The sequence below is a fragment of the Accipiter gentilis genome, chromosome 6 (genome assembly GCF_929443795.1).
Source record: "Accipiter gentilis chromosome 6, bAccGen1.1, whole genome shotgun sequence".
Taxonomy (NCBI): Eukaryota; Metazoa; Chordata; class Aves; order Accipitriformes; family Accipitridae; genus Astur; species Astur gentilis.
This window is the reverse complement of record NC_064885.1, coordinates 38666780-38694705: the sequence shown is the minus strand read 5'-3', so window position 1 is coordinate 38694705 and position 27926 is coordinate 38666780. Positions and strand designations below refer to the sequence as shown.

The following is a 27926-nucleotide window of genomic DNA, read 5'->3' as shown; positions in this document are numbered from 1 at the left end:
TGCAGAAAGGAGGCTGAAGCAGGTGTTTTGTCCATGCCCAGTACAGAAAACACGTCCTAATGTACTTGTCTGCAGTTCGGATTTACACAAAGACCTAGAACGAATGAGGCATTATGTACGCCCCTAATATTTGTGACACGTGGGTTTTCACGGTGCTCTGATTCCCAGCAGAGCAAATTCAAGTAGGCATCCTCACAGCGAGGAAGCAACTCCGAAACAGCATCCTGCTTCAGCAGGTTTTTCCTCTCCACATTCATCAGCTTCCAGAAACAAACCCAGGGTGGGATTCACGGCAGGGAGGCTGAGGGCTCCTCGCTCCCAGAAGCGTGACCCTGCTCAGGACATTTTCCAAATAACATGATCCCGAGCAGCTGCAATCAGGCCGTGCTCCTCCCTGGGGCTCTCCCCTCCTCCGGATCCGGGCTGCATCCAAGTGCAAAAGTCTGACAACAGGGCCATGGCTCGCGTGACCTGACAGACCTCGCCATGGGATGACGGGAGAGGAGGAGGTCGCTCACAGCCCCACCAGCCTCTAGCACACGTTGCTGTGAGATGTCCCAGTCCCCCCCTGAATCCCTCAGCCACAGCAAGCCCACATTAATAAGCTAGAGGAGCTGATTGATGTGTTATAGACGTATCCATCGATCCGCAGCATCCCAAGACTAAACAACACAGAGGAGAAGAATAAAGCTCTTACTCTCTGTCTTCAGCTGGCCCAGGATTGAGTTTTCTCCTCGGCACATGGTCCTGGAAAGAAGGTAGGCAGCTGTCAGCACCACCGCCACTCAAGGCAGTGGCATATGCTGCAGCAGAACCGGGCGAGGTAAATTGCAAACACAGATGCCTTTTAAATACCCCATGCAGGCAGAAGAAACACGGTGCTTCCAGAGCACACATTTTTCCCAAGTGACTGTTGATACACCAAGGACTGCTCATTTCTTGAAGGAGCTCGTACCAATCCACATAGGAGCTGGGGAGCATTTTTGCCTTCTAGAGCACACCACAATGATGATAAATGTGTTACAAAAGCAGGACTGCTACCATCTATGCCACAGGTCTGGATGTGAAATCACATCAAGAAAAAAAAAGTCAACGTGTACAGAACACCAGGTCAGAGAGTTTGTATGATTATGTCCCGACTGGAAAAGCCACAACCGGCATCTCATTCAAAAAAACCCCCCAAAACCAACCCATGAGCAATTTCTTAAGACCTATGGTTGCCCTTGCAGAAGAAAGCTCAGGCAGAAGGGCCCGGTATAGGGACGTGCTGCTTTCCTTCTGCTTGTGTCTCCTGTCAGCTTGTCCTTCTGGAAGTGCAGTAGGACCCCCGCAGACCAGCAGACAAGGGAGATTTCACTCCGGAGGCAGCAGTAGTCTCTGCAGACTGACTGCACCCTGGCCATGCCATAACACAGCAGCTTTCCAGTAAAACCAGCTTGCCTTGGGCCATTTTGCCTTCCTCTACAGCCCCTTCCCAGTGCCGGGCTACCTGGGCACCGCTGCATCTCAGTCCTTCCCATGAGACCTGCTGTGTTGCAAGGACCCCCAAAACCATCCATCCTGGAGCGGGAGAACCACAGACCCAGGCAAAGCATTGACCAAAAAAGCAGATTTGGAGACAAAGAATTCTGGGATTTGCGTAAAGGATCGGGGGACCTGCCGCACCAGCGCAGAGGGATTTCACCACAGAGAGCACCGGGCTTTATCCACTGTAATTCCCCGCTCGGCGAGCATTGCCTCACCTAACGCAAATCCCACGGCTAGCAAATAAATGAGCTAAAGTACTAAGGGAAAGTTAGACAAACAGTTTTCTTCTCCTTTTCCCAACACTCCCTGCTCGTGTGGACATCCGACGGGATGCTGATGGCAGCGCCGGGGAGGTCTCCGGCAGCGGGGCCGCCTGCGGTACCTGTAGTTGAAGTGCATGATGGCCTGCAGCGCATTCCCTCCGCCTGTCGAAATGTCTCCTTCAAACCCAGGCAGCAGCGGGATCACCACGTATACTCGGAAACGCTTGTTTTCCCTGAAATCATAGTTTGGGGGAATATTAGCCTGCAAATGTTTACAGCTTCTTACAAAGTGAAGTCCCCTCGGTTTCACTTTCCCTGTGCTGACCCGACTTGGTTTCCATCCAAGGCTACCACACAAATTTTAAGGGAGCAAAGTGTGAAACATATTTCCAGTTTCAGGTCTTCATCACCTGTCATCAGTACTTCAGCGAGTGCTCAAACCTTCAGGAGGAGAAGGAATAATTTACTCTTGGCAGACAACAAAAGAAGCTAAAAGAAACGAAACACGTTTTCACTGAAGTTCAAGGCCAGGCTAATTATTTTGCAGATTGTGTCTGCCACTATAAGTTTGTTTGAGGACCCTGACAGCCCAGTCACACAGCTACTGGTGCAGACTGGTACGTACAACCGCCTGGAAGAGCACAGCAAAGATCACAAAGCTATCACAGGCAGAAACCCAAAATCTAACCTGACATTCCCACTGCACCCTGGTTTTAGAAGTCAGAAACATCACAGAAGGTGGAAAAAGCTCAGGGCACAAGCAAAACATTGATCTTTCAAGGAAGGCAAGTATTTCACTGATACATCACAACCCACAAAAACTCAATTCCAGAGTTCCCCCAAACTAAACCATACCCTAACTGTGATCCCATTCAGAACAAAAGCTACAGTTGTGGCACTGCTTGGGGCTTTTCTTAAAGCCCACCTTCGGGTTTTCTTTGCTGACAAAAGCCAGATGCATCTGCTCTGCCACCGCTTTCCAGGCACCCCTGGGTGCTGGCAATCCCTTGCCCTGCACCCCAGAGGAGGAGGAGGAGGAGGAGGATGGTCCATTGAAGGGTGCTGCCACTAGATGGCAAACACAGTTTAATCAGGAAAAACCATTTCAGGAGCAGTCTGAAGATAAGCCAGTCTGCAGTTTTTGTTAAAAGTATTCCTTCCTCGGGGAAGCCCTGCCTATGGATTTGGAATTGTGAAGAACTGGGGTCTCATCTGAGCTGGGAGGGAGATGGTGAGGACCTGTGTTTCTTTAATTTCAACCAGTGCTTCTTTATAGCTGTGCTAAGCACTGTAAACTAGCTTTAGCCTGACTGCAGACCTCAGAAACAGTTAATGAGGTCTTACTGGTACACAACAAGAGACTTTGAAACTAAGCCTGTTTGTTTCATGAAAAAGATCTACCAACAAAAGCATTCCCCCAAAAGCAGCTTGTTTGTCTAAGCCCGGTGTTTATTAAACTAGTTAGAGAGCCACCCATGAAAAAAAGAGGAAACCAAGAAAAGAACATTATTCATTACATCAGTAGAAAATATTTAGTTTAGAAGAGAGAGAAGTGTACAGGCTTAACTGAAGAACTTAATTTATAATTAAGCATCTGTTTTCCTGGGTCAATTTGCAACATAAGCATTATGATACAATCCATTTAGGTCTGAATTTACTTTTAATCTTAGGCAATGACAAGCACTCTGGAGTGTGCAGAATTTGAATCTTATATTCTGTTAGGAATCACTGACATTAAGCTGGCACACTATTGGCATAAAATTGGAGTAATACAGAAGCGAGCATGACATCTGAAAATGGGTCACTGAAGAATTTGTGCAATTCCCTTTGGTACTAGACTTTTTGATGTCTGGAGGGAATGCCACCCTTTATATAAATTTTATGTGAGAGGAAGAATCTTAGCAGATTACCTGGAGAATTTGCCACTTCCTCAGTAGCATTGCTGAAAGCAGGCAACTGATGCAAAAGGCCGGTGGTGCAATCAGTTCCCAAAGGCAGGAAAGGCAATCTGGAGGAACTTTCCAGGTGGACACCGACCAGCACAGAGATGCCACGTCCAACTGCCTGGGAGCCTCGAGGTTGCAATGCAAACACCAGCAATGCCATTTCCAGCAGCGCTGGCACCACTCCTCATTTACCCCCGGTGAGAAAATCCACCCCATCTTTTCACCCTTAGCTCATTTCAATTATTTGGGCTATGCACTGCAGCTCACAGATTACCAGCAACTCCACCCTGTTACCCTGCCCTGTTGTTAATGGCACAGCCGATAACACCAACGCCCTCCCGGTTTAAACTGTGCTCCTCTTTCCACAGTGCCTCTGAACAAAGCCTGTTTCATGGCAGGTCCCGTGGCCTTGCAGATACTGCCCGTACCCCGTTGTCTGTCTGTCTGTCTTGGGTCGGTTGCCTTTACCCAAGTGGGAATTTCCAAGCTCAAGTGCGAAAGAGAGAGAAATTTCTGTGACTCTGGAGAGAGCATGTCTGGGAAAGCAGCCCCTGCATAGCTCTGGACGACTACAATACGGAAAAAATAATCATTGTAAGAAACATCTCCATGCCTGGTGAAAAAGTACATTAGAGATGAAAGGAAGAAGTTTAGAAAGTTTTCTGTGTATCAGCCCAGCAAGACCAGGATACGGTTATAGACTATGACATACGTGTATCTTAAAGAGAGACTCCAGGGGACCAACATTAAGCAAGGCTGTCCAGGATCAAAGCAAAGACAAGACACTACCTGTGGTATTAATGTTAACATGGGGTTAGGCATGCTGAAGTAAAAGGAGCGTCTAAACCATGGTTGGATTTGATCCATCCAGGAGCAAACGATGGTCTCCTTGCAATGGCTGGAGGTTCTAAACACCCTCCAGCACTTACCAGAAAAAGTTGGTTGAACAATAGCTGAACCCTGCAGTCACATCCTCGAAATGTGTTTGCCTCCCCTATTTGAAGCCAATCCTCCCTATAGATAACTTAAATCAGCTGCAAATCCCAGTTCAGCCTTCTCACCCATTGACTTGCCTTACCACGCAGTTCAAGACTGGCTGGCTATGGAGCAAAGGCATCACTGAACTGGAGTATAAAGGACTTGCTTTTAAACAAGTTGCAGAGTTAAAGATACATTTGCATCAGGTTAAGTCCAGAAAACCACTCATTGGCTGCAAAGAAACCACTAAAGAGTCTCACGGCTGCAAAAGCAAGGAGACGTTTGACCGCATCAGTTCTGTGTTGGAGAAGCTATCGTACAGTTGTGTCCATTAAGATATTATTTTACACCACACCATATAAATGCACCTGGAAGACTTTCATTGCCTTGTTAAGAACAGGTTACCTGTGAGCTTTAAGAATCCTCTGAGCAATCGCATCGCCTATCTTGTTCCAGACAACTTTGTCATCAGCACAGCTAATAAAAAACTGGTTCTGCAGGAAAAGCAAGCAAAGCTACTGTCAGACACTGCCAGCTATGAACAAAAAAAAAAAAAGAAAAAGTGTATGCTTCATTTCAGACCAAGAGCAACTACAGATAGCTGGGTTTGTGTGCCATTTGAATTAATGCTTTTTTTATTATGATTATTATTATATGATGTGTGTGTTTGTGCTCACTTAGGGAATGAATTAGTCCTTATTAATCACACTCCTTAGAAAGTTCACATAAAGAACATCCTAACAAGAGCCTAAATAAAAAGAAAAAAAGAGGAGAATAAGCGTCTCCATTCAGCCAGCACTGAGAGTCTCTCCAGCACAGGAGATCCCTGCAGCTCAAGGCTGCACAGATGCGAGATTGGCCCTGTGAGTGGGAGCTTCAGGCATGCACAGGGGACTCTGCAAGCCATGGAGGGGACAGGAAGAGTATTGCACAGGCCATGAAAGTTGCTGAAAATTTTGCAAAGAGGCTTATAAAGGAGAGGCCTACTTTTTTTCACGTTATGGTCAGAAGGCTGTCAGGGTACATACCCATCAACCTGGTCCAAAGACCACTGAAGTCAATGGAAACAGCCCCAAAAACGCAGAGCAGATGCTGTATTCATAGCCACAGGTGTCTAAATGCATAAAAAACTAAGACCAAACCTCGAGAAGCAGAAGTACCCTCCTGATGGCTGCGAGCCATGCCCGGAGCATCAGGACCCTCCTGCTTTTCCTCATTGCCACTCACTTCTATATATATGTAGTGCTTGCTGTTTTCTATCACGCTGACGTAGGCATTGTGGATGGACTCCTCGTGGTATTTAATGCCAGCGGACCAGTCAGCAGCAGAACGGATCACCTGGAAAGCAAGAGATTAACATCTTCAGCTCTCTCCCATCCAGGACAGCACAGCATTGCAACTGAATTATTTCAGAGGCAATGCTCTTCCCCAGCACCAGTCGCCTATCAGGATTTCGCTAAATAAGGTTAATACGTGCAACATTCACAATTTATACTGCATTTGTAATAAGAAGAAAGGATGCTCAAAAATAGTATTAATGCTTAATAATGTTTTGATTGAAAACATAAGTACCCTGACCCATTGCTGCATTACTGCCCTCTCTCACCTGAGCAGTTTTAGGTGTGATAGAAGCAGCCCAGCAGCACATTCTTGCTTAAGGTCTTATGATAAACTGCTTTTAAAACTACCTAAATTTCCAAGCTTTAGGGGTGCACATGCAATCAGTGATCTCCTCTCTAGCAGTATTTAAAAGCTGGTCTCCAGCTGGGGCAATGCATTTTTCCCACAAACAGGCAGCACATAATAATATAGTCGGTCTAATAATGCAGGCCATGTCTTTGTCCTGAGCACTCAAGGTCATTTATTTCTTCTGCCAAATTCTTGCACAAGCCATCCGATTTGGGATGATACGACTTTTAAAATTCATAGCAGTTCAGCTGCCTGCACTTATTATTAATTTTTACTGGAAATCCACATTTAAAGTAGATACTGCGAGATCCCTGGGGCATGTTCTCCCCCCATCTCCTGCAGTTCTTGTGCAAGAGAGCCAAACCGCTATGAGAAACAATCTTTGTTCATGCTCTCGACCCAGCTGAGCAAGGCCCACAGCAGACAGCTTCCCATCCCCGACAGCCGGAGATGCTGCAGCATCTCCCACTTCTCTGCTTTGAGTCAAGAAGCAACCACGCTATGCCCTGAGTGACATTTTCCTAGATGGAAATGTAGTTTTTAATTAAGGGTTGGCAGGGTACGTGCTCAGGGGAAATAATTACTCATGATTAGCCTCTGTCTTTAAACATTGTCAAGACAAAAACGGTGAAACAATAGTCTTGAAATATCTCAATACAGCCATTATACCAGCACTCAGGGCCAGTCACACAGAGGACAAGATCCAAATGCTGAGGATCCGTGAAACATGTGTGTCAGTACCTGCAAAATCCTGATCTCTTTTGGGGCTCAACAACATTTTGCCCTGGAAATCCCTCCCATGGATTTCTTTTAATTCTCAGTGTCCAGCTTCTGCTTTGCTCTGTGTTACTCTCCCTGTCCCCTTGACATCTCTGATACCCTGACCCTGAGCTCTGCTGTCACCTTGTCGTCACCATCCACCATCAAAGCAGGCTGCTGGCTGTGGCAGGGCTGAGGACTTTTGAGGGCTAACTACCAGTCGTATACTAGTAGATAACTATTTGGCCCTTTGGTCCAGGTGCTGCATGCCTGACCCAAACCAATCCTCTGGTCTCCACAGCATCTCTGGAGGTGGCACTGAAGGACATTGCTGCTAAGCAGCACATGACTCCTGAGCTAATTCCTCTGCCTGGACAGAAGGAACCCTCTCCCACAGGTCAGCAAAAAAGAGATCCTGCAACTCTCCTACATGGCTGCTCACTTGGCCAACAGGAGGGAGCACTCTGCAGCCTCCTGAACCGAACGTTGTAGTCGCAGATGCTTAAGTGAGGTTGCTAGCCTGGATGCAAGGACCAGCACAGCTTTTGCTGGTCCCAAACAGCCGCCCTTCGCTTGCATCAACCTCCGCAAGGCGACGCTGTTCGTGCCCATAGGGTTTTAATCACCTGTTTGGTTTGCGAAGCCAAGGTTGTGCACTCCCACGTGCCCTGGGCACTGCTGAAACCCCACCGAGCAGCACGGCAGACAGAGCTTCTGAACAAAATTCCACCATTTGCATTAATAAGGACAGAAAAAACAGAAAGCAGCCCTTCTGCCTTCACCGGCACAGCTGGCGATGAGCAGCCAGGCCACAAAGTGCATCCCTGTGGGCTGGGGACCTCCAGCAAACGCAGTCTGGAATTGCACTTCAGAAATTGTAGCTTCCTAGTGTACAAAGTACTGATATTTAATCCTTTTTTTTTTTTTTTTTCTTCGATAGTTAACTTTGTCCATGCTCCAAAGAGCTGCTCCTCTTTTCAAGATCAGATGCTGAGCCCTGCACTGAACAAAGTAACTTCCACATTTACCCTCATTTACAGCAGCAATAGCTGAAACTGCTGGGAACGAGGAATAAATGTCCTTTTCTGAATCGGGAGCCTGATAGCACCAAAGCCCCTCACTTTGAAAGACAACTTTACTGCTGGGAGACAAGTTTATTCCAAACCAGTGATGCCACCTGACCCAACAAAACCATCACTCAGGACCATCCCTTCCCAGCGCCTTGGCTTCCCAGCACATCACCCACCTGCCCTTCCCTGCCTTCCTCTCCACCCCTCCACATGCTGGCATCCCAGCTCCCTCTGCACACCAAGCTGCCCGCTGTTAAATGACCATCATCCCTGTACCCTCACCCCAGAACGTGTCACGGCTCATCCTAAAAAGCTGGCTCAGCATCACCCAAATCACTCACGTCAGGTACCACCTCAAATCCATGTGCGGAGGGAAGGTGTCAGAAGATGCTGGCTGGGAGAGCGGAATGGGCGTAAGCTGCTCCAGCTTGGACCTCCTCAAAATAAAGTTATTTTTAACCTGGACCACTTCAGTGTATTTAAAGTGAGCTGGTTCAAACCCAACCTATTTTGCTGGGGAGAAAAAGCCACCCACTGCCCAGCACAGTCCCTACGAACCAGGGCTGGTGTCTCCATGCTCCTTCTTCTCCTCTCCCTCAAGTCTCTCAAAAGCAGCGCCGAGTGCTGTGCCAGGCTTGTCATCCCTTTAACTTCTTTCACCGATACAACAGTAATAAATTTGATGTTTGCTGTGGGCTAGCACGTAAATCCTGAACAATGCAAGCTCTCATGCAGACTTCAAAGAGGTAAGGCCATTAGCCGTTGCCAGAGCATTAAATTTTCATTGCGTTTACATCAGGAACTGGATATTGCCTCACCACGTCACATCTTTTGCAGTGCTGGCTTTGGCCGATAACTGCAAACTCTGGAATGGAAATAGAGAGATGGAAAAAAACCTGGCACTGCCTTTGGCAGACAGCTATTTGACTCTTGTAAAAATCAACGTGCAATCACATCACTCTTGCGAACAAAGCCCAGAAGTTCAAACGAAAGAGGATGAGAGACCATGCCTGACCAACCCGTGGAGCCGACAGGCTCCTTTTCTCCTTCCCAGCCCATACCTCCACGTCATTTCCCATGCACGCCGCATTCATCCTCCCTGCCCAGGGGAAAGCCCCTGTCAGTGCGGCTCCTGCTATCCCCACCCTCCCGAAAACACTTCCCTGCTCCTCTCCTCTGACAAAGGAGAGCAAAACCAGATGGTACAACAAGGTCAAAATCTGTTGCTGACAGGTCAGTGGCTTGGGCCTGCGGCAATGCTGCAATCCCCACAGATCCTTTGTATATTCCCTTCCTCTGATCTGCCCACAATTGAAGACAGATTTGCAAACAAGCTCAGAAACAAGAAAACCAGCAGCCAGACTTTTTTCAATCACCCCACAGCCAAGGACAGTCACTGGATGCTGGATTGTACCTTGGGGCAGTAACTTCTGCTTGTAAAGTCCCTATACAGCACCAAAACGGGGATAAACCCAGTTTGGCTGTTGGCCAGCCAAAGGATTCAATATCAAGAACAACAACAATATTTCTCTAGTTTTTCTGGATATAAAAGTTGGTGAAAGATTTTAGGGTATCTGCTTATTTCTGCGCTGAACTGTACCACTGAAAGGAGACACGAGCACCGGCAGCCCTCTGGTCCGAAACTAATATATGGGACAGGCAAGAGGCTGATGTTCCCATGACTGCAGGAAAGCAGAAGCCACGCAGGGACACCCTGATGCACGCCTCGGGAGCTCCAGAAAAAGGCAACTGGGAGGAAGGGGTGTTCAGATCCAGGCTGCAGGCGTCCTGTCCTCTCCCCACCTCCTGCAGCAGCCAAATCCGAAACCTTCATCAGGAGGAGAGCCTGAGCCGCTCACCGACCCATTGCAGGGACTTCAAGGATGCTCAGGGCACTTGTGTCACACGGGGATCGATGGAAACCAGGCCAGTGTGAGCATTATGGAGGAGACAGCCAAAATTATGGTACGTGCATACAAAACCATGCCTCGGAGCTCAAGGAGATCACCCAGAGATCATAAATCAGCTGAAGCAGCCTGGGGCCAAGGGACCTGCACCCAGGCAGGGTGCACCAGCCTGGGCAGAGGAGCTACCCTCACCACTTCCACTGTGCTTCGGGCAGTAAAAACTCTTCCCCCAGTCTTCCCTCATACCGGGAAGGCTGGTAGATTGCAGGGCAACATATTTTCAGCCTAATATCATATAGTTTTATTTATCTGGCTATGTGCAGGGCTGGGCTACCCTGACAGGTCTCTAAAAGCTGCAATTTGACATAAATTAGAAATGAGCAAGGTAGTTTCAAATGAATAATTTACAAGACAAACCTGCTCTCTTTTCGCTGTTTATGGCATCGCTGAGAACAGCCCCTCATTTCCTGGAATGTATCAGTTATTTGCAATGCCCCAACAATGTTGTGACAAGGCTAGTTTTCAAACAGCTCACCCATCGCTCAGCACTGGTGTATGCAGCATTTAGCAGTCACCATTTGAGCTTCATCCTCCTCTCCCACGGGCTGATGCCCTGAGCCAGCAGCTCTGCAGTACGGACTGAGGGAAAGTCGGACCTACGCTATGGTCAGTTTAGTTTCTCCTTTGGGAACCTCTTCCAGTTCTGTGATCAGTAGAGCTTAACTTTTTGCTACAGCAAATGCCACGATTTAGAAGTTGAGGCTTATTTTGCGGTTAGAGCGTGGTCAGGGGACACAAGCCCCCTCACTTCCATGAGAACAAAATTTCCCAAAAAACTGGGGTCACGAACGCAGCTGGGGAGACGTTTACAGCCACAGGGAAACGTGACAATGCCTGAAGCAAGACTATTTCTCAAACAAGCTGCGAGCATTGTTTTGGAGGCTGATATAAAACGCCCGAGACCCATGACACAAGATCCCTGTGCTGGCCATCCCTCACACCATGCGGGGAGGAGCAGACAATGCCCTGGCAACCCACAAACCCAGAAAAATGCATCTTGTTACACTAAGCTTCCCCAAGCAGTGCTGTCATCTGGGTGGACCACTCCTTACGAAGAGCAAAGGCATGCATTTTTCCCTGGTTTTGGTCTAATTGCTCTTATTTCGTACATCTTTCATCCACAAAGACGCACAACTGTTTTGCTGCTTCAGCATAACTATTTTGACTTTGTGTTCTTCAACAAGTCCACGTTTCTGCTGGGTAACAGTAGTATTCAATATACGTGCTCAATATAGCTAACCAGGTTTTTAAATATCGGTATCTTGGCAATTATGACTGAGGATGATTGTCACAAACGAGACTGTGGGCTGACTGTGCAGAACTGCAGAGGACCCACAGGGCTGAGCAGCTGCATAATAAAATGCAGATGAAATTCAATGCAGAAAGCAACAGCTCCAAGCCTCCGCTTAATGCTGGGCTCTAGCTGACCGCTATGTGTCTGAGCGAGGCGTCGGGGGCCTGGTAGACTGCTCTAAGATCTGGGATAAATACTCAGTGGGCAGCCTCAACCCATCAGGCCTGCCCAAAACATAAACCCCAAATGTTAGGCATTAGAAGAAGAGCAGCAGAAAACAAAATAGAAAATTACACAGATATACAAAGTCATGGTGTTCCTACAACTTGAGTACTGCATACAGCTTGGTCCTCTTATCCTAGAGGTGGAGGTATAAATTAATGTATCTCTATTGCAAGAGCTGCATTATTTTATTGTAATTGAGGACCTGACCACCTACGCTGTGAGTTAAATTCAACAAGAGTTTTTCATTTTATATTTTCAAGTTCTGCAGAGGGTCTGTCAGGCATCGACACTTCCCGCGGGAAAGATCCAAAACAAGCTCTATAAGGAGTAGGTGAGCTGGAGACCACGAACACCCACCTGGACTGTGGCATGAACAGACTCAGGCACCTGATACTTCAACTCGTTAGCAGTTTGCTGAGATTTTGGCAACAGGAATGGGTAGGACAGGGACCGGTATTTGGGCTTCATAATCTGCCCAGGAGGAAAAAAAAAAAAAAAAAAGTCCTTGAAGAGATTGCAACGTAGCAGAATAACATATAAAAAAAATAAAATGCGTGCCTATGGAGGGCACATGGATGAGGCAGGGGCTGTATTTATTTCCGTGCCCCCGGCAGCAATGCCCACACCCCACCTTGGTGAAGTTCCAGCGCTGGATGAAGTGTCGGGCAACATCACGGGCCGCTTTGCCGTGCACCACGGATGAGATGTCATGCCAGGGCATCCTCGGGGTGGTGTATCTGTCAATGAAGTCTACGGGACAGGAAAGCACGTTTGGACCTCCTCAGGCAAAGGACATGAATGTGGAAAAGCACGGCATCCCCCTCCTCAAACTGAAGTTTCTGGGACATGGCACTGAGGGCTGTGCAGATGAATTATCACGCAATCGCCTGCAGCCCAAGTCCATGGACTGTAATGGCATTAATTGGCCCTAGAACCTCTCAGAGGGAGTTTTGCTGCTTCTTCCTAGCAGCCAAACAAAACCAGCCTCATAACCTCTGGCTCAGAAGCAGGAAAAAATATGGTTTGAGACTGAAAAGATGCAGAAGGAGGTTTGGGGGAATGTAATGACTTCCAGGGTGCAAAGGCACTTACCAGCAAAAGGTTTGTCAAGTTGAACCCAGTCTTTAAAGACGAAGTTGCAATAGTCTTTTCCGTGCCAAAACCTGGTTTCCCCAAGCAGCTCGCCAACACCCGTCTTCAAGCTGCGGATGGATCCTTTATCTGTCACAGGCAAACAAGATAACAAAAACACACGCTCTAAAGTCACAGCTGTCCATCGCACACCGCTGGCAAGAGACCGGAGCTGTTTTCTCCCTTGTCTTCCTGTTGCTTTCAAAGGATGCGTATTAGTAGTTTTTCTTCCCTATTTCAATATTTGTTATACAATCAGGGCAGGTAATATATAGGAGTCTGTTATGGAAACAAAAAGCAGATGCTGAATTCTCTCTACAGTGGACTTAAAAAAAAAAAAAAAAAATCACCCTATAATCATTTGCCTTTGCACAGTTCTATGACACCTAAACATTACCATGTAGGGTTCACTCCCAGCTGCGACTGACCTTAGTGGATGTATGTACAGGAACATCACATATATCATCTACTTAATATTAGTATTTTACAATACTAATGAACTAATTTTACCTTCTCTGCGAGAGGGTTCATTATTTTGCCTCTATAGCAGGGTGTATCTCCTCTAACAGAAGCTACTCTTTATCAACTAGAATGAGATGATTAAAAAGCTCATGTTCCCTCATTAAGTATTGTGGGGTTTGTTTGTTTGATTTTGTTTTTTCCAAATAACCATGTCATCTTTTGATATGATTTTACATGTTGGACAAATGGATCCTGACTTCCAAATTGATGGTGATTAAAAATGGTCTAAAATATTGTAGACAGGGATATTCCCTCTAACAGGATCCCTTTTCTAGAGCACCTATTTTGGGTGCGGAGTGAACTCTTTTTCCTCTCTCTTAAGAAAACCAAAACCATTGGCCTAGACCATAAACATTTAACTAGCATTATTTCCCGACTCCGAGAGCAGCCTTCACCTGCTGTACCAAATACTAGTGTGATAATCACATGGTAACATGCCAACAGCAGAAGTCTTCTCCTAACCCAACCACATCACCAGGTAACCATGAAAACCCCTTAGCACACACCCCACTGCTTTCAAAAGCCAAAATACCCATTGGCAGCAGTGCAACAAGACCTGTTTACACGAAGCAAGCCCTTCCAGCACTGCTGTAACCCCACCGAGCCGAGCGGAGCCAAGCCATGCAAAAAATGCCATGCAGGAGGTATGCACCAGAGCTGCCTTGGGAAGCTTGAGTTTCTAAGTGAGAGTCCAGGTGGAGCTGGGGAATCGCTGACTCAGCATGCTCGAATGGGAATGGGTGGGACACATCATACAGCCAAAACACACTTCACATCCCGAGCTTTGATGACTGCACACCAACTCATGAGTGAGCATGAGGTGACCACAGGGGAGACTGCACTTCATTTCCATGATGCAAATGCATCTTTTCCTTGATACCTACCACTACTTTGTAACCAATGTTTCATAATTGGCAATTAATGCCTTGGAGGAAGATGTTGGAAGAACTGCTCCTCGCTCCTTACCAGAACTCAAAGGCATCTCAGTGAGGGACCATACTGAAACAGGCCCTTTCAACATCAGTCCAGAGATCAGAACAGCTCAGTGCTCATAACCACCCAACTCCTTTCTCAATCGAGTATGCTTTCATTGATTTTAATAAGGGGCAAAAGGGGGACGCCCCAAGCCTTCATCCAAATATAGGTCTGGCAGCAGCCACTTTGCTGGTTCCTCTCTCTGTTTGCGTTTGTCTTCCTGCATCAGGCTTCTTTTAAAATATCCAATGCAGAAGTTCCCAATTCCAGTAACAAGCCCCTTCCTTTACAGGAAGGGAACTACTGAAATAATCATACAACAGAATCAGAGCTATTTCCCCAATTGTTCCCTGCTGTCATTATGGCAAATTTCTTCAGTGTTTTGTTGTTGTGGGTTATTTTGTTGTTGGTTGGGTTTTGTGGTGGTTTGTGGGGTTTTTTTTTGGGGGGGGGGGGGGGGGGGGGGAGGGAGATGTTTGTTTATTTATGCTGCAGTTTTTGAAGCTTCTGGAGAAGGCTCTTCTGCCAGGATGTCCTCAGAGGGGTACGAAGGATGCTGGGAGAACAACAAGCAGCAAAGGCTGATCCTGGCACCCAACCTAACTCTCACCATCATTACAATGCAAAAACATCAGCAGCTAAAGCCTGAGGGGGTCTGCACCTCTGCCTTCCTCCACTTACCCTCCTGAGGCTCAGCAAGCCCCTGTCTGGATTCAGTGTGGTGATGGAACATTTTCAGATGGGGCTTTAAACTCTGGATTATATTCGGTTGACTTCTAGTGGGGTTACAGTAACCTGCAGAAAGTCAAGATGCTCTATTCATGGCAAAAATATACATCCGCTTTGCTACGCTGGTGCCTGATCTTGTCTGAAGACACCTTGCACGACAGGATCTCAAAAGAGATGTCAATTTGCTGAAACTACAAGTGACCAACAGGCAAAGGACCAAATCCAAGACCTCGCCGGTTTTAAACTGAACAGATATCTTGAAGCAGCAAAGCCATGGCTATGTCCTGAGCTGACTGCAACCAAGCCAAACTATGCTCCAGCAAGGCCTCCTCCAGCCAGAGGCAGAGTAAGATCTGCAGGGAGTGATAGAAACTCAAATAAGTTCCCATCGTGAACAATACACGGCTTCAGGAGCTGCGGACTTCAGGAACAGATTTCAGGAACGACTCCATGCTAGAATAAACGTCAAGCCGATCCTTGTAATTTTAGCTTGGAAACGTTTTTAATGGGGGGAATTAAAAGCTGCAGTCAAATATTCAACTGTTGAATGGTCTCTCCTCTCTAGTAAGTGGGTAAATTGGGAATCTTTCCATCTGAGTGAACTGATTCAAACCTAGGTAACACCAGCCTATGAGAGGGGATAATCACATTCAGAAACTGTTTTCCTTGTTATAATAAATACAAGTTGAAAATGAGAGATTCAATTATCCCTTGCAGGAACAAAAATTTTCCAACAACAGAAACATTAGACATCATGTACACTACATCACATCATCTGGTGGCTCATGACAATTGCTAATTAACTAAATGCAAATCCACTTAAAACTTTTCTTGTCTATTTTGCAGTGACACAAATTTATATATTGACTACACATAGTTATTATTCTGATAGTTAAGAAATTCATCAACTTTCCTTCCTTACAAAGAACATTACCCTAGAAATTACATGAATCTGCACGTACGCCCACCCACCCACCTCCACACATGCTTTATATATGTTGTTTAGTTGAAAAGCATTACTTACTTGATTCACTGTCTATGCTGCTGACGCTGTCAGCATGGTGCATGCCGTGTTTATGGAGATGCTTGTAAATACTGAACCTTGAAAACTTTTTGGGTTTTCCTACTCCTTTCATTTTTGATGTGTCTGGGACATCATCAGCATTTCTCTGGAACAAGTGGCTTTCTGGGGCCAGAGCTTCAGACTTCAGGGGGACACATTCAGATGACTCCGCTGCAGACTTAAAAGACACAGGACGTTGCTGCAGGCCATGTACAGACAGGTTCCCCTTCAATTACAGATTATTGTGCATATCAATGCTCAGAAAAAACCATAAGCCAAACCTTGCTCCGTGACAAAGACACACTTTGGTAGGAACTACGAATGCTTTTGAGGGAGACAACCTGTACCGAGGAGGCACTTGACAGAAAAAAAACATTAATGCTAGCAGTACCTTCTGCAGTCCCATAAATTTACCCTGGATTATTACTCCCCTTGAAATTCTCATCAATTTAGACCTCTTTAAAATTTTTAGAAATCTCTGGATGCATACAGACCCGGGTTAGCAGAAAGCTCAGCAAGGCAGGCATCTGCTGAGGGCTTGAGTATCCAAAAGTTCAGAGCACTCTGCAAGTGCCTACTGTGCATTCCTAGCTAAGTTTTATTAAGAACATAGCCTCCAAATTGTGACTGATGCTCCAAGCTCCAGGGGAAACCCAGCTGTCTATCTCCATGCCCTAGCAAGGGCTGGTCAGGATCTAGCCCTAAAGAGTCATATGATGCTCACATAATTCCTCCTTCTCGTTACTATTCCTCTTAAAACCTCCTAAACCCAACCCTACGCTTAGAAGCGGACACCGCTTGTTCATCTCCACCGCAAACCTGACATGCGGATGTTGAACATGGCCAACCACTGGAGCAAGCTCACTTACTGCCAGGTTGGTCGTCGACACCGACTTCACTGCTGCCATTCGTTTGACGCTGCCCACGTCGGTCAGGCGATGCTCATCGTCATCCCACCTGCCATACGCCAAGTCAATGCCGCCCACAAATGCCACGGACTGGTCAACAATGACGAGTTTCTCGTGGTGGGCCCAGAGGTACACGGAGGAGGACACGTGGTCCGGGTGTCTCATCACCTGGGGAGAAAACCAGCACTCAAGCTCAGCATCATTGCCCGATTTACATCCCTCCAGGCAGAGGGCTGCCCAGCGGGGTTTTTTTTGGCTGCTCAGGATGATGGGGAAACACTGGAGTTTTTAGAAGATGCCTCTGCACAGACTGCTGTAGTTACAGAAGCTACGTGACTGCCCCTGAGTCAGGCTGAGCCTTACAGGCAGGCAGGTGCTTCCCCATGATGGCGGTATTCCCGAGCAGGAATGGTTACTGATGTTGGGATAGGTCACGCTCAAAACAACAGAGTTCAGAAGAGGACCATACTCAAGGAAAACTGTTTCAACAAATAAAATCACTTTTTCAGTAGAGCTATAATAGCTGAGCTTTCAAACACAGAGCCTGCTCTAAGAGAAAACAACATATTGGTGATCTGACTCACTTCTTTGGTTGTTGCCGCTACATAAGTGGGATGAGAAGTTGGCTGGTTTTTTCCCCCATTTAAAATCAGAAAGTTGTTTGGCATTTGTTTATGAGATTCTTTTTGACATGTTTATGGCAAGGTATTTTCTCTATCTAGGCATATACAGTATATAGTTTTATTTTTTAATTCTAGAGGATAGCCATTAGACCAGCTGCCTGGGGGAAAAGCTACAGAGTTTCACCTGGCTGCTCCCAAAACCTGTTACACAGCTAGCACATATCTTCCAGTTACGCCTTCCAGCCTTGCTGTGAAGATGATGGTGAATGGATGCTTCCCTTCACCGTGACGACTGATCAAGTGACAATAAATCTATTATTCTAGCAGTCTGTTAGCCACCCTTACACATAACATATATCTTATTGCTCATTAAAATGTATATGTCTCTGATTTCAGGAGACTGGATCTAGCCTTGTCTACTGGTTCGTTTGCCACAGCTCATTCTCTTTTCGGTGGCAGAGCAGCAGCGCAACAGCACAGGACAGCGCAATGCTGTTCATTTACAACGGGAATGTAAACAGCCAGTGTTGACTCTCATCGTCTATATATGAACAGAAATGCTGAAATGAGACATTCTCAAGTTGTAATTTTCCATTTGATGTCACCCCACTAACTCGTCACATGAAATATGTTTCTTGTGAATAAGATGAATAGTTGCTTTGGCAAGTCTAAACTAAGCAATTTTGTGTTCAATTATAACCTAAAGAAATGATGTTGCCAGATGTGGTAATCACTGTATGGGTACGTCTTCTCAGACTATTCCCACTGCAACGGTGGGAAACGCTCTCCTTCTGGCTCACACCCAAATACACGGAGGGTCAGCACTAGCTATCAAGAACAAATGAATGCAAATGTCCTTCATACACCTGCCCAATGTGCAGTTACCTTAATGTTTGGATGGAGGCGCATAAGCGTCCGCTTGCTGTATTCACTGTTGATCCCTAGGGCAAGCTCCACCTCTTTGTACAGCATAACAAAAATTCTCACTCCTTGTTGCTGTCAGAAATAAAAAGAAACACAAGGTATGCAGGTATGTCAATGGATACGGTCCATTTCCGAAGTGAGGAAAAGCTAGTAGGTACTAAGCATGTTGTGCCTGCAGACAGAAATGCAGGCTGAGGTTACTTGTTCTTGACTCCACTCTTCCAGATCCACCATGGTGACCTCACAGCATTGCTCAGGAAAGCTCTTCAGCTTCCAGAGGAAGGCTCAGTACCTGGATTCACGTGTGAAGAGCTGAGCTATGCCAAAGCCCATCAACAGGTTATTCTTACAGTAGCCCCTTTTAAACGTCCTTTGAGGTAAGATTTTGCAAACGTGATTCACTCCACATACAATGGTGTTGCATGCATCCACTGAACTTCAGTATTCCACTGCTTCGTGTTGCCCTGCGGTTTGCCTACAGTTAAAAGCCTCTGCAGGACGATACCAGTGCGGTCATACGGTCATCCCTCTCCTCAAGAGGATGCAACCAACTCAACACCAGCAAAGAAGTTCTTTCTGCTGGTAGAGCTAAACAAGCTCCTAGAATACAATGAGCAGTGCTCAAGGAGATGGTGCTTTTTGTGACCAGAGTGGTATCCACAGGAGGGTTTCTAAGGACACTTGTTAAAGCACTTTCAAAACTGCCAAGTACTTCCCAAACCTCGGCAGTTGCTGGTCACACACAGGGACACCTTCAGTTACCATAAATCAGCATGTTTTAAATTCTTGCTGTGGAGCTTGCAGCTTAAACTTGGGACCTAAACTTTCCACAGCTTTTTAAGTTCCTATTCCCATAAAGCTGCTACTGAGAGCTTAGGCAGTCTCCAAATTGTGGATGATATTCTGCTCTCCGCTGCACCCAGAGAAGTCCAAGGCAGTACTGTACATACATAAAGGACAGCCTTACCCCTGTATCTAGACACCAGCTTGCTGACAGCCCTGTCACGCCAAAGAAACGCCACAAGCGAAAGAGCAGGCAAGTATTTCCAGGAACTAAACTTAAAACACTCCTCACTCTTACAAGGTACTTATAGCCATAGGAAAATCCATGTCAACACGACAAAGCCGAATTCTTCCATCCAGCAAGCATGCCCTGTGGCCACGTTTTCCAGTTGCCAGAAAACAAGACTACTTCCAAATCAACAATAGTCAGTCACAAAAAGCTATTTTTTTTTTTTTTTTCTCGGCATGTGGAGGGGTGAGGACTGTGATGACAACTGGTTTGGAAGGGGAAGGAGTCAAAAACTATTTCAGCATGTCCACCTGGACTCCTGCCCTTCTACCACACCAAGAGTCCAAGGGACTTCCCTGGCCACGCTTCCCTTCCTGACTCACCGGGACAAGCTACCATTTCTAGCACCGGTGTTATCGCAGGTTGGGAGAACAACCAAAGTACAACCCACGCTCACAAACACCTCACACTCAGTTTCTCTGTCTGCCTCGCTTGGCTCCGTGAAACATGTTCTCTATAGTCTGGAGCCAGGCATGTTACTGGAAAGCAGAGTACAACCAGCAGCAAAATAAACTGTTGTCTGAGATGAAAACGCTTAAAGAAAAGAGAAACAGAGCTAATAGTTGCAGTTGCTTGCTCGTATCTCAAAGTGCTGCACAAGAAAGGAGAGCGTGCAACAGCACAGAGCTTTGCACGGGAATCCTGACCGGATGCCAGGAAAGGCACCAGGTCAACAGCAGGTCTGAGCTTTTCTGTTCAGGAGGAACAGCAGAGAAGGAGAAATTAAAAGAGAAGGGAAAAAGCCTTATCAAGTTTATACAAGCATTTGCTTACTGAACAGGAGCATTTAACAGCTCGGATAACATGGCAATGCAAATAGGAGTCCAAGCCTCCGAGTCATGTTTATCACCCCCTTGTAAACAAGCTGAACACCACAATCCAGCTCTGGGGAATGTGATGCTGCTTGTGCTTGTACACTGGGTGGGTTTTTTCACACTTTGCTGAAGCCCTTTTCCCCACATCCCTTCTCCACAGCAATGCACCAGGACCCTCATGACCAGAGTCTCTACCCGAGAAGGGACAGGCAGGGAGGACACAGATGATCTGCCTCGTCTTAGTGGCCACAAGAGCCAGCAAAATACAGAAAGGTGTGGGTAGGAACAAAGAAAACCAGGAGACATACAAGTGGTGAGAGCCAGCTACCAACAAAATAAAGCCTTTTCTAACCATATAAGTTATCCTTGGAAATAATAATAAGAAAACACAAAAACTTTTCAGGCTTTGGCCTTTCTTATATGCTCCACTAAAATTTGCTATTACTGGTGGTAGCAGCTGTGAAAGAGCCATGGCATGAAGAGCTTTTGGCAGCATGGCCCGGGCAGAACGAAGGCAAGAGGGGCTAAACTGGGGTAATGGGGCTGGGAGACACTGGGATGATGCTTAATGTCAACAGGCACTTCTTTACTACAGCAAGGAATGGTGGGTGAACAGCAACAATCATGTTTAGTTGTAGCAAGGACCTATGCAATGTATCAAGTATGGAAAACACAATGAGAAAGCCATCGTGAGATAGCGTGAACCTCTGGATGCCACCAAGTGACTTTTTGCTAACGACATCCCAATTTTCTTGGCAGACTGACGGTATCCTTCACAGTTTCAGCTCCGCAAGCTGCAGCGTTGACACATAATACGTGGCAATGACAGGTAGGATCCGCACGACAGAGTCGTGCACAAATCACCTTCCAAGAGCCACCACAAAGTGCTTAGTCTTTCCTGTACCTCTAAATTACATGTGCCACAAGGAGAGCACCGGTCAGCAACAGCTCTTTGACCCCACCAGGAGCTGGGGTAGTCGTAACGCAAGGCTGAAGTGACCCAAACCTGAGGACCCTTCTGCCTCCGAGCTCTTCCAAACCCAAACCGGGGGGAGCAAATCAAAGCACATCATTTTCCAAGGCCATCTGAAGTGAGGCTTGGCCAGCTTTACCTCTCATCCCTAACAAAATAAACGGTGCAAACGCTCCAGTCCCAGTATGACCCTGCAACTGGGTGGACACACAGGGTTTTCGGCAAGGTGAAGGTTGCAGCTGGAGCTCACTTACTGCTTTCCGCTTGAGGATGCAGTCCAGCCGCCAGCGATTTCCTTCCACAACGGGTCGTTTCATGAAGATTTCTGGGCTCAGCCTAAGAAAATAAAGGAGTGGAAAAAACACAGCATATGTAGTCTGCAAAACAAAGCACTGCCCTCAATAATCAACTTGGGAAGCAAAGAAATCAAAGTTTGTATAAAGTGGATGTGAAGACTCATGTCCCAGAGTGATGCATTCCCCAACACCACGCTCTTTGTTTTTTAATAACGGAACATTACAGAGGGCAGGGGATGTGTCCAGCACATTCATCTTCATATTCAACAGCCCGTGAGACCAAGCTTAACAGTCATGTATAAATGGGAAAACTTGGACTCTATCTATGAAAGAAAGATGCAACAAAAGAAAACCCCAAGGTAGATTTGAAAGAAATCTGTAGACATAAAAAATAAATAAGAGTGAGATTTAAGTTCTCCTGGTACTTAGGCTAAGTAGCATAGACTTGTGCTGAATTTTCCTTGCTGCTTAAATACAATGCAATATGATCTCTCAACAGGACATTTTATTGATTCATAGCTTTAAGGATTACAAGGAATAATTAAACAATCTCATCTAACTCCTGCAAAGCAAGGTGACAGAATTTCCTTCCTTAACTTTTGTACTGAACATGGGAACTTGTGCTTGAATAAAGCATATTGCTATACCCTAAAAACATGCTTCTGGCAACAGCATTTCTATCTTAAACTCCAAGTTCCAGGTAAGTTTTGGAATTCCAAGATACATTAACAACTGCCTGAATAAAACATCAAGTAAGAAGCAACGGGTCTGAAATGAGATGCTCTTGCATTGCTACCTGATGTTGCGCACGGGGATCCAGGAGCATTAGGTTTATAGAATCACAGAATCATTTAGGTTGGAAAAGACCTTCAAGATCATCGAGTCTAACCATTAACCATGCCCACTAAACCATGTTCATTATCTGCAGTCCTGTTAGGAAACAGGTTTACCCCAGGAAATGCTGACACCCTATTTAGTTTTCTCATTACTAATTGCCACCCAAGAACTAATCCTCCCAGTTCCTACGGGCAGGGGATTAGTAGGTTCATTTTAACTGCTGGAGAAAGAGGAGCACAGAGATGTGCCCAACGTTAAAGAAGACACCTGAGCTGTGGCTTGGGACCCTGCCCTACCATTCCATCCCCAAGGTCGAGGCTGGTTCAGCCAGATTAACCTCTGCAAAGGCAAGACACAGGCAGCCGCAAACAGCATCCAGCCAAGTAACTCTGTCCCGAGTCTACAAGAGCACCCTTCTTCTGCCTCAAACAGGAACCAGGGCACTGCATAAACATGATGATTTACTAGTTAAGAAGCATGCAGAGCCAGGTCCATAGGCAGCCAGGCAGCTCGGAAGGGGTGACAAAACTTCCCCTCTGTTGTCTGGCCCATTTAAGAGCAGAGCAAAATCACCCCCCCCCCCCCCCCCTAAATAAATGCTCTCATTGATGGCATGAGGCTTCCCAAGACAGCGAGGAGGAGCTGAAAGGAGGATCCCATGCAGAATCCCATGGGAAGAACACTGCTGGAGGTGGTTGAGCGTCCACGTTCCCTTACACACTGAAAGACATTCGTGCCCCTCGGGTCTGCAGCCATTTACACTCTCGATGAACACCTCAAGCCATAACACTTGCAATTCAGGTGGTGCCTTCCTGCAATTGCAGGCCTTTCCTTGGAAGGCGACAACCAAGCTGTTGATTTCAAGCATGTGCTTTTGCTGCCAACCCTCCTGAAAAGGCCTTTGAATACAACACAAGGAGATGTTTGGGTGTGCTGCCAAACCATCTGGCCGCACGGCTAGCTGCCATACTGTAGGGCCTCCGAACAGTGCCGCATTGTCGGGAACGTCCCAAGAGAGATAGCTGGTCAACATCCAAATACAGAAGTACGAACCACCAATCTGTGATGAAAATTTCTTCCTTAGCAGCTTCCATGGCATTTGCGACATCTTCAAAGTACCATTTAGCATTTACATACCTGCAAAAGCAAACACAGTGCATAGATTTTAGGTTTCCTTCCCCTTCGTTAAACAAAGTCCATAGCTGAAGACCAATGGGGTTCTGTCTTAATGCCATTTACGCTCTCTTCTCAAAAGAATTTCAAGAACTGGGACAACATGCAGGGAGAATTTCACGCTGCTATTAGTAGCTTAATGAAAAAGCACAATAAGAGATTATTAAGTGCCACTCGGTCCTTCTGCCAACTGCACACAATATTCTTGGGTTTTGCCCGACATGTGAGCTAGGTTTGGCTCTCAGGAAAGGATGGCAGAGTGGTGTTTGCTTTGATTTACAGAAACTATTTGGGCAGCGTTTGCTGCAAGGCAGAAGCTGCAGTGAGAGCACTGTGAGGGTTTGCTTCCAGCTAGAATCAATTTTTTGAGGTGCTTCTGGGAATGGCTTAGTGCAATTAGGTTATGTTACAGACGGGAGGATTTCTCGTGGGACTGCTGTGTGCATAAAGCCCAGGCACCCTCAGACTACACTGGAATTTGCATTTGCTGATTTTCTTTCATTGCAAAGCCAATCTGCAAGGCCTGAATCTGATGCTGCTCTTCAACCCAATGAGTGACATTTGCACCTGAACACATCCGTGGTGCCGGGAAGGGCAATGCTGTGCTTATGGGATGAGAATCAGCCTTGCAAATGTAATGCATAGGACATATCTTGCATTTCAGAACATGAAGGACATGACCAGACCATCGGTTGCAAAGGAGCATGGGCAGGACAGGCTGCAGCACAGCTGCTTTGGGAGGGAACTATGGAGAAGGGAGTAGCCAAAGAGGCAAACGTTTTCAATAGCACCTACATTACCATGAGCTTATAACCCAGAGCCCAAAGACCTAAACCCTAAGGGAACAGCATTTCCAGAATCAGAAACTGGGATAAAATTGAAGCCAGGAATATCTTAATGAAAGAGCAGTACTGGTTTTAACTCATAAGCATCCTGCCAACTACATGTGCATCAAGATACCATTTTTAACCTTACAATAATACCCAACGTGTTCGAATTCAGAGAAACTTGATGCTATTAGCTGTGATGCAAAGCCATAACAGGATCAAAGCACTCCTGTCACCAGTACAGCTATTCCTTTCCTGGCGAAGAAAGCCTCATTTTTTGCAACTTCTCTAATTATCATCAGTCCCTCCAGCTACCAACTGCCACCAGCTCTATCCATCAGAGCCGGGGCAGGTTGCGGCACCCAAGGCACCGTGAGTTGCCAGCAGCCTCGCCGCGGTCCTCACCATTTGGCCAGCGTGTTCTCCTGCACAGCTGCGTAGGACCCGAAGCGGTGCTCCGTGAGGAAGTCCTTGCCATGTTTCCGAATGAACTCGTCTATGCCCTGCCTCCACCACTGGGCATGTCTGTAGCTGTTGCACTTCAAAATCAGCGACCTGTAAAACAGACGGCACGTGGGGCGGGATGCTGAAGCCACGTACATTTAATTGGGCTGCTCCTTGCTGTCTACATGTGTTGATAAATGTACCTGTATCGGTCATTTTATTTGAGCAAAAAGTAAGCACGGTGCTTTGCTGTTTTGTTTGCAAATGAATACGTCAGAGCTGCTCTGACTGACTACCACAGTGTTGCACTGCCAAGCATTAAAAAAAAAATAATACCCCAGATTTAAATTAATAGCATCACCTTAACTCGGAGGGGAGTTGGACCTAGCTAATACTGTATTTTTTTAAAAGATGAATTTATACTGTATGCTACCATAAAAATATTAAGTATCTCTTTATCCCGTCTAGCATGTCTTTCGGGTAATATGCCATTTGGGATGTAGGACACGTCTCTGCTTGCAGCATAAAGGAACAAAGCGCCTAGAAAATTATCATAAGCAATTGCTGCAAAAACAGACCGTGCAACTCAAGGTGCACCGTGCCCCCAGGCCCGAGCAATAACCGCAAGGATGGACAAACAGCAGCTGAGGCTCCCAAATGCCTCATTAAGACATCGGAATAGATCAGCATAACAGGCCAAATCCCCAGCAGGTATAAACACACCAGCAGCCGCCCGGCGCTGAGCCCTGCAGGAGGCTGAGCTGCCCCACGCCAGCCCAAAGGCCAACTAAAAAGGGTCAAAATAAAAGTCTGTATTTCTTACCTAGAGAGATTGTCGATCTGCAACCCGTATTTAGTTTCTGTTTCTTTCTGGCCTATCTTGATGTTGAATTCCTTATCTACCAGCAGGACAAAGGAAATGGCTCCCGAGTCTGGTTTCATGTACAGCAGGAAAGAGTCCTTCACCACCAGCCACCTGTACAGGCACAGCAAGCAGGTAACTCCTGTTTCACCCATGCTAGTCTTCAAAACATGAGCCGTCAAAAAAGCTAATAAAATGGAAAAGTGTTTCCTTCAAAACAAGTGTAAATCATTCATCAGGGAAAGGAAAGCGTTCAACTAAATGGTAAAATTTCTTTTCAGGGGCTAGTCCAGGGTATGGTTTTCTTGAGCAGAAAAGTGCCTATTTTATGAACTTGGGTAATGAGTCTGAATTCAGTATAAGACTTTCAGAGTTATTTGCATGACTCCTTTTTAAAGAAGTCTTTGGAAATACAGGTTTCCTTGTCTAACGAAACCAATGAGAACCTCCCCGCCCCCAAACCTTCCAGCCAGGTGCCCCAGCACCAGGCAAGGTGCAACAAGGATTCCTCTACCCCAGGTTTTTATTCAGCTTGTATGCTATATGGGAGTTACTTGACATTTCTAACATTAATTACGATGTTAGGATTACTTTCATTCCCATCAAAATATATGAACGAGGCATTTTGGAAAGGTTTTATTGCCAAGCAACAGGCACCCTGTTAGAAACACATGAGGAGAGATGACCGGCAGGTTTTACATAAATACCGTAGCCTGAAGGCAACTCTGGGAAAAAACACATTTTTTTTAGAGTGAATGGCATTTCTAATTTTTTCTCCCCCTGCAGCGTAGCTGGGGTAACCAGCCCCCTCTGTCCCACACAGGTCTCCACCACCAGACCTTCGCCGCATTCTTCCGCGCACTAAGAAACACACAAAGCAACAGAAAATACTGCAAAAATCTGTTCGTTCCTGTATCTTTAGTAACAGCCTCAGCTCCTCATCTACTTCCAAATCCCATATTTTTTTCTTTTCTTTCAGGGCCCTGAAAGAGTTATCACAGCATCACCTCTCATTAGGTGCCGAAACACCTTCCCTCCCTATTTGGCCCATAATTCCACTCCCAAACATCCCACGGGGTGCATTTCCAAGTGTCCCCCGTTCTGTTTTTCCCAGGCAGCCCTGCATGCCTGAGAAGTCCTGCCTGTGCCTGTTCACAGCATCACCCCGCTGTCATACTCCGCATCCCTTTCCACAGCCCCCATGGCCATAACACACCCAACCTATAACAACCAAACTGAATTTGGGGTATAGAAATCCCAACGCCTGCAGCAAAGCTGTTGTGGGAAAAGGCTGGCCGTGGTCTGCCCCCAGCTTGACGTGTCCTAAAATCCTTCACTTAAATAACCTTCTCTGGGAAATGTTACTGTTATTTGCTTATTTCTTGATGCACACTCTGTCAGACCCGGCAGGCCGTGGCGTGAATTTGGTGCCCCTCTTGTGTTACCCTGCACACAATCCCACTCAAACGCTTCTCCCATCTCCTTTTTATGCCCTAAAGAAAAAATGAGATCCATCAGAGCTGAATGTGCTACTGTCCCCACTAAAGCTTGAGCTCTGCATAACATAGGGAAGAGTTAACTGAGGGCTATCAGAGGAAAAAGCGGGGCAGGGGGGTGTCCATAAAAGAGGAAAAAGAATTGGAGACAATTTAATGATTTGACCTGAAAGAAGGTCACATCTTCATCTCCTCGTGCACTCATTATAGAGATCTCTGTAAAATTACATTAAGAAATGTTGGAAAGACTATGAAGAAATAGGACCTTTTCTTCACAAGAACGCAGAAAGGTTTTGTTGGAAAACAGAATTTTTTAAGATAAAACTGACAGCCCATCGGCAATGCTAAAATCCAAAGGTGGGTAATGCTTAGGGAAGCTCTTACAGACCAAGAAATTGTTGTTCTAAGACAGATATGTGCTATTTGCCTTTTCAAAAGGAAATATTTGCCTGGGAAGGACAAGCTCCAGGAAATACCCCTTGCATTTTTTGGACACTAGCTGGTAACACACATATTCCTCCATAGCACACGCCTCACT

The 27926-nt window shown here is 46.3% G+C and overlaps 1 protein-coding gene across 5 annotated transcripts in view; it reads right to left on the bottom strand.

Annotated features, from left to right (window-relative positions):
- PLD1 (phospholipase D1) overlaps positions 1 to 27926 on the bottom strand; it is a 74616-nt gene that overhangs the window by 9405 nt on the left and 37285 nt on the right. For 4 of the 5 annotated variants that reach the window (XM_049803978.1, XM_049803979.1, XM_049803980.1 and 1 more), the window contains 15 exons: positions 25854 to 26006; positions 24992 to 25141; positions 23640 to 23723; positions 21708 to 21789; positions 18555 to 18665; positions 17008 to 17214; positions 16100 to 16316; positions 15028 to 15141; positions 12811 to 12939; positions 12350 to 12468; positions 12076 to 12189; positions 5942 to 6052; positions 5120 to 5208; positions 1910 to 2023; positions 698 to 747 (listed from right to left, as the gene is read on the bottom strand). In XM_049803978.1, the coding sequence (XP_049659935.1) occupies positions 698 to 747; positions 1910 to 2023; positions 5120 to 5208; positions 5942 to 6052; positions 12076 to 12189; positions 12350 to 12468; positions 12811 to 12939; positions 15028 to 15141; positions 16100 to 16316; positions 17008 to 17214; positions 18555 to 18665; positions 21708 to 21789; positions 23640 to 23723; positions 24992 to 25141; positions 25854 to 26006 (1844 nt within the window). The remainder of the gene's footprint in view (positions 1 to 697; positions 748 to 1909; positions 2024 to 5119; positions 5209 to 5941; positions 6053 to 12075; positions 12190 to 12349; positions 12469 to 12810; positions 12940 to 15027; positions 15142 to 16099; positions 16317 to 17007; positions 17215 to 18554; positions 18666 to 21707; positions 21790 to 23639; positions 23724 to 24991; positions 25142 to 25853; positions 26007 to 27926) is intronic. The other variant, XM_049803981.1, reaches the window with a different exon arrangement.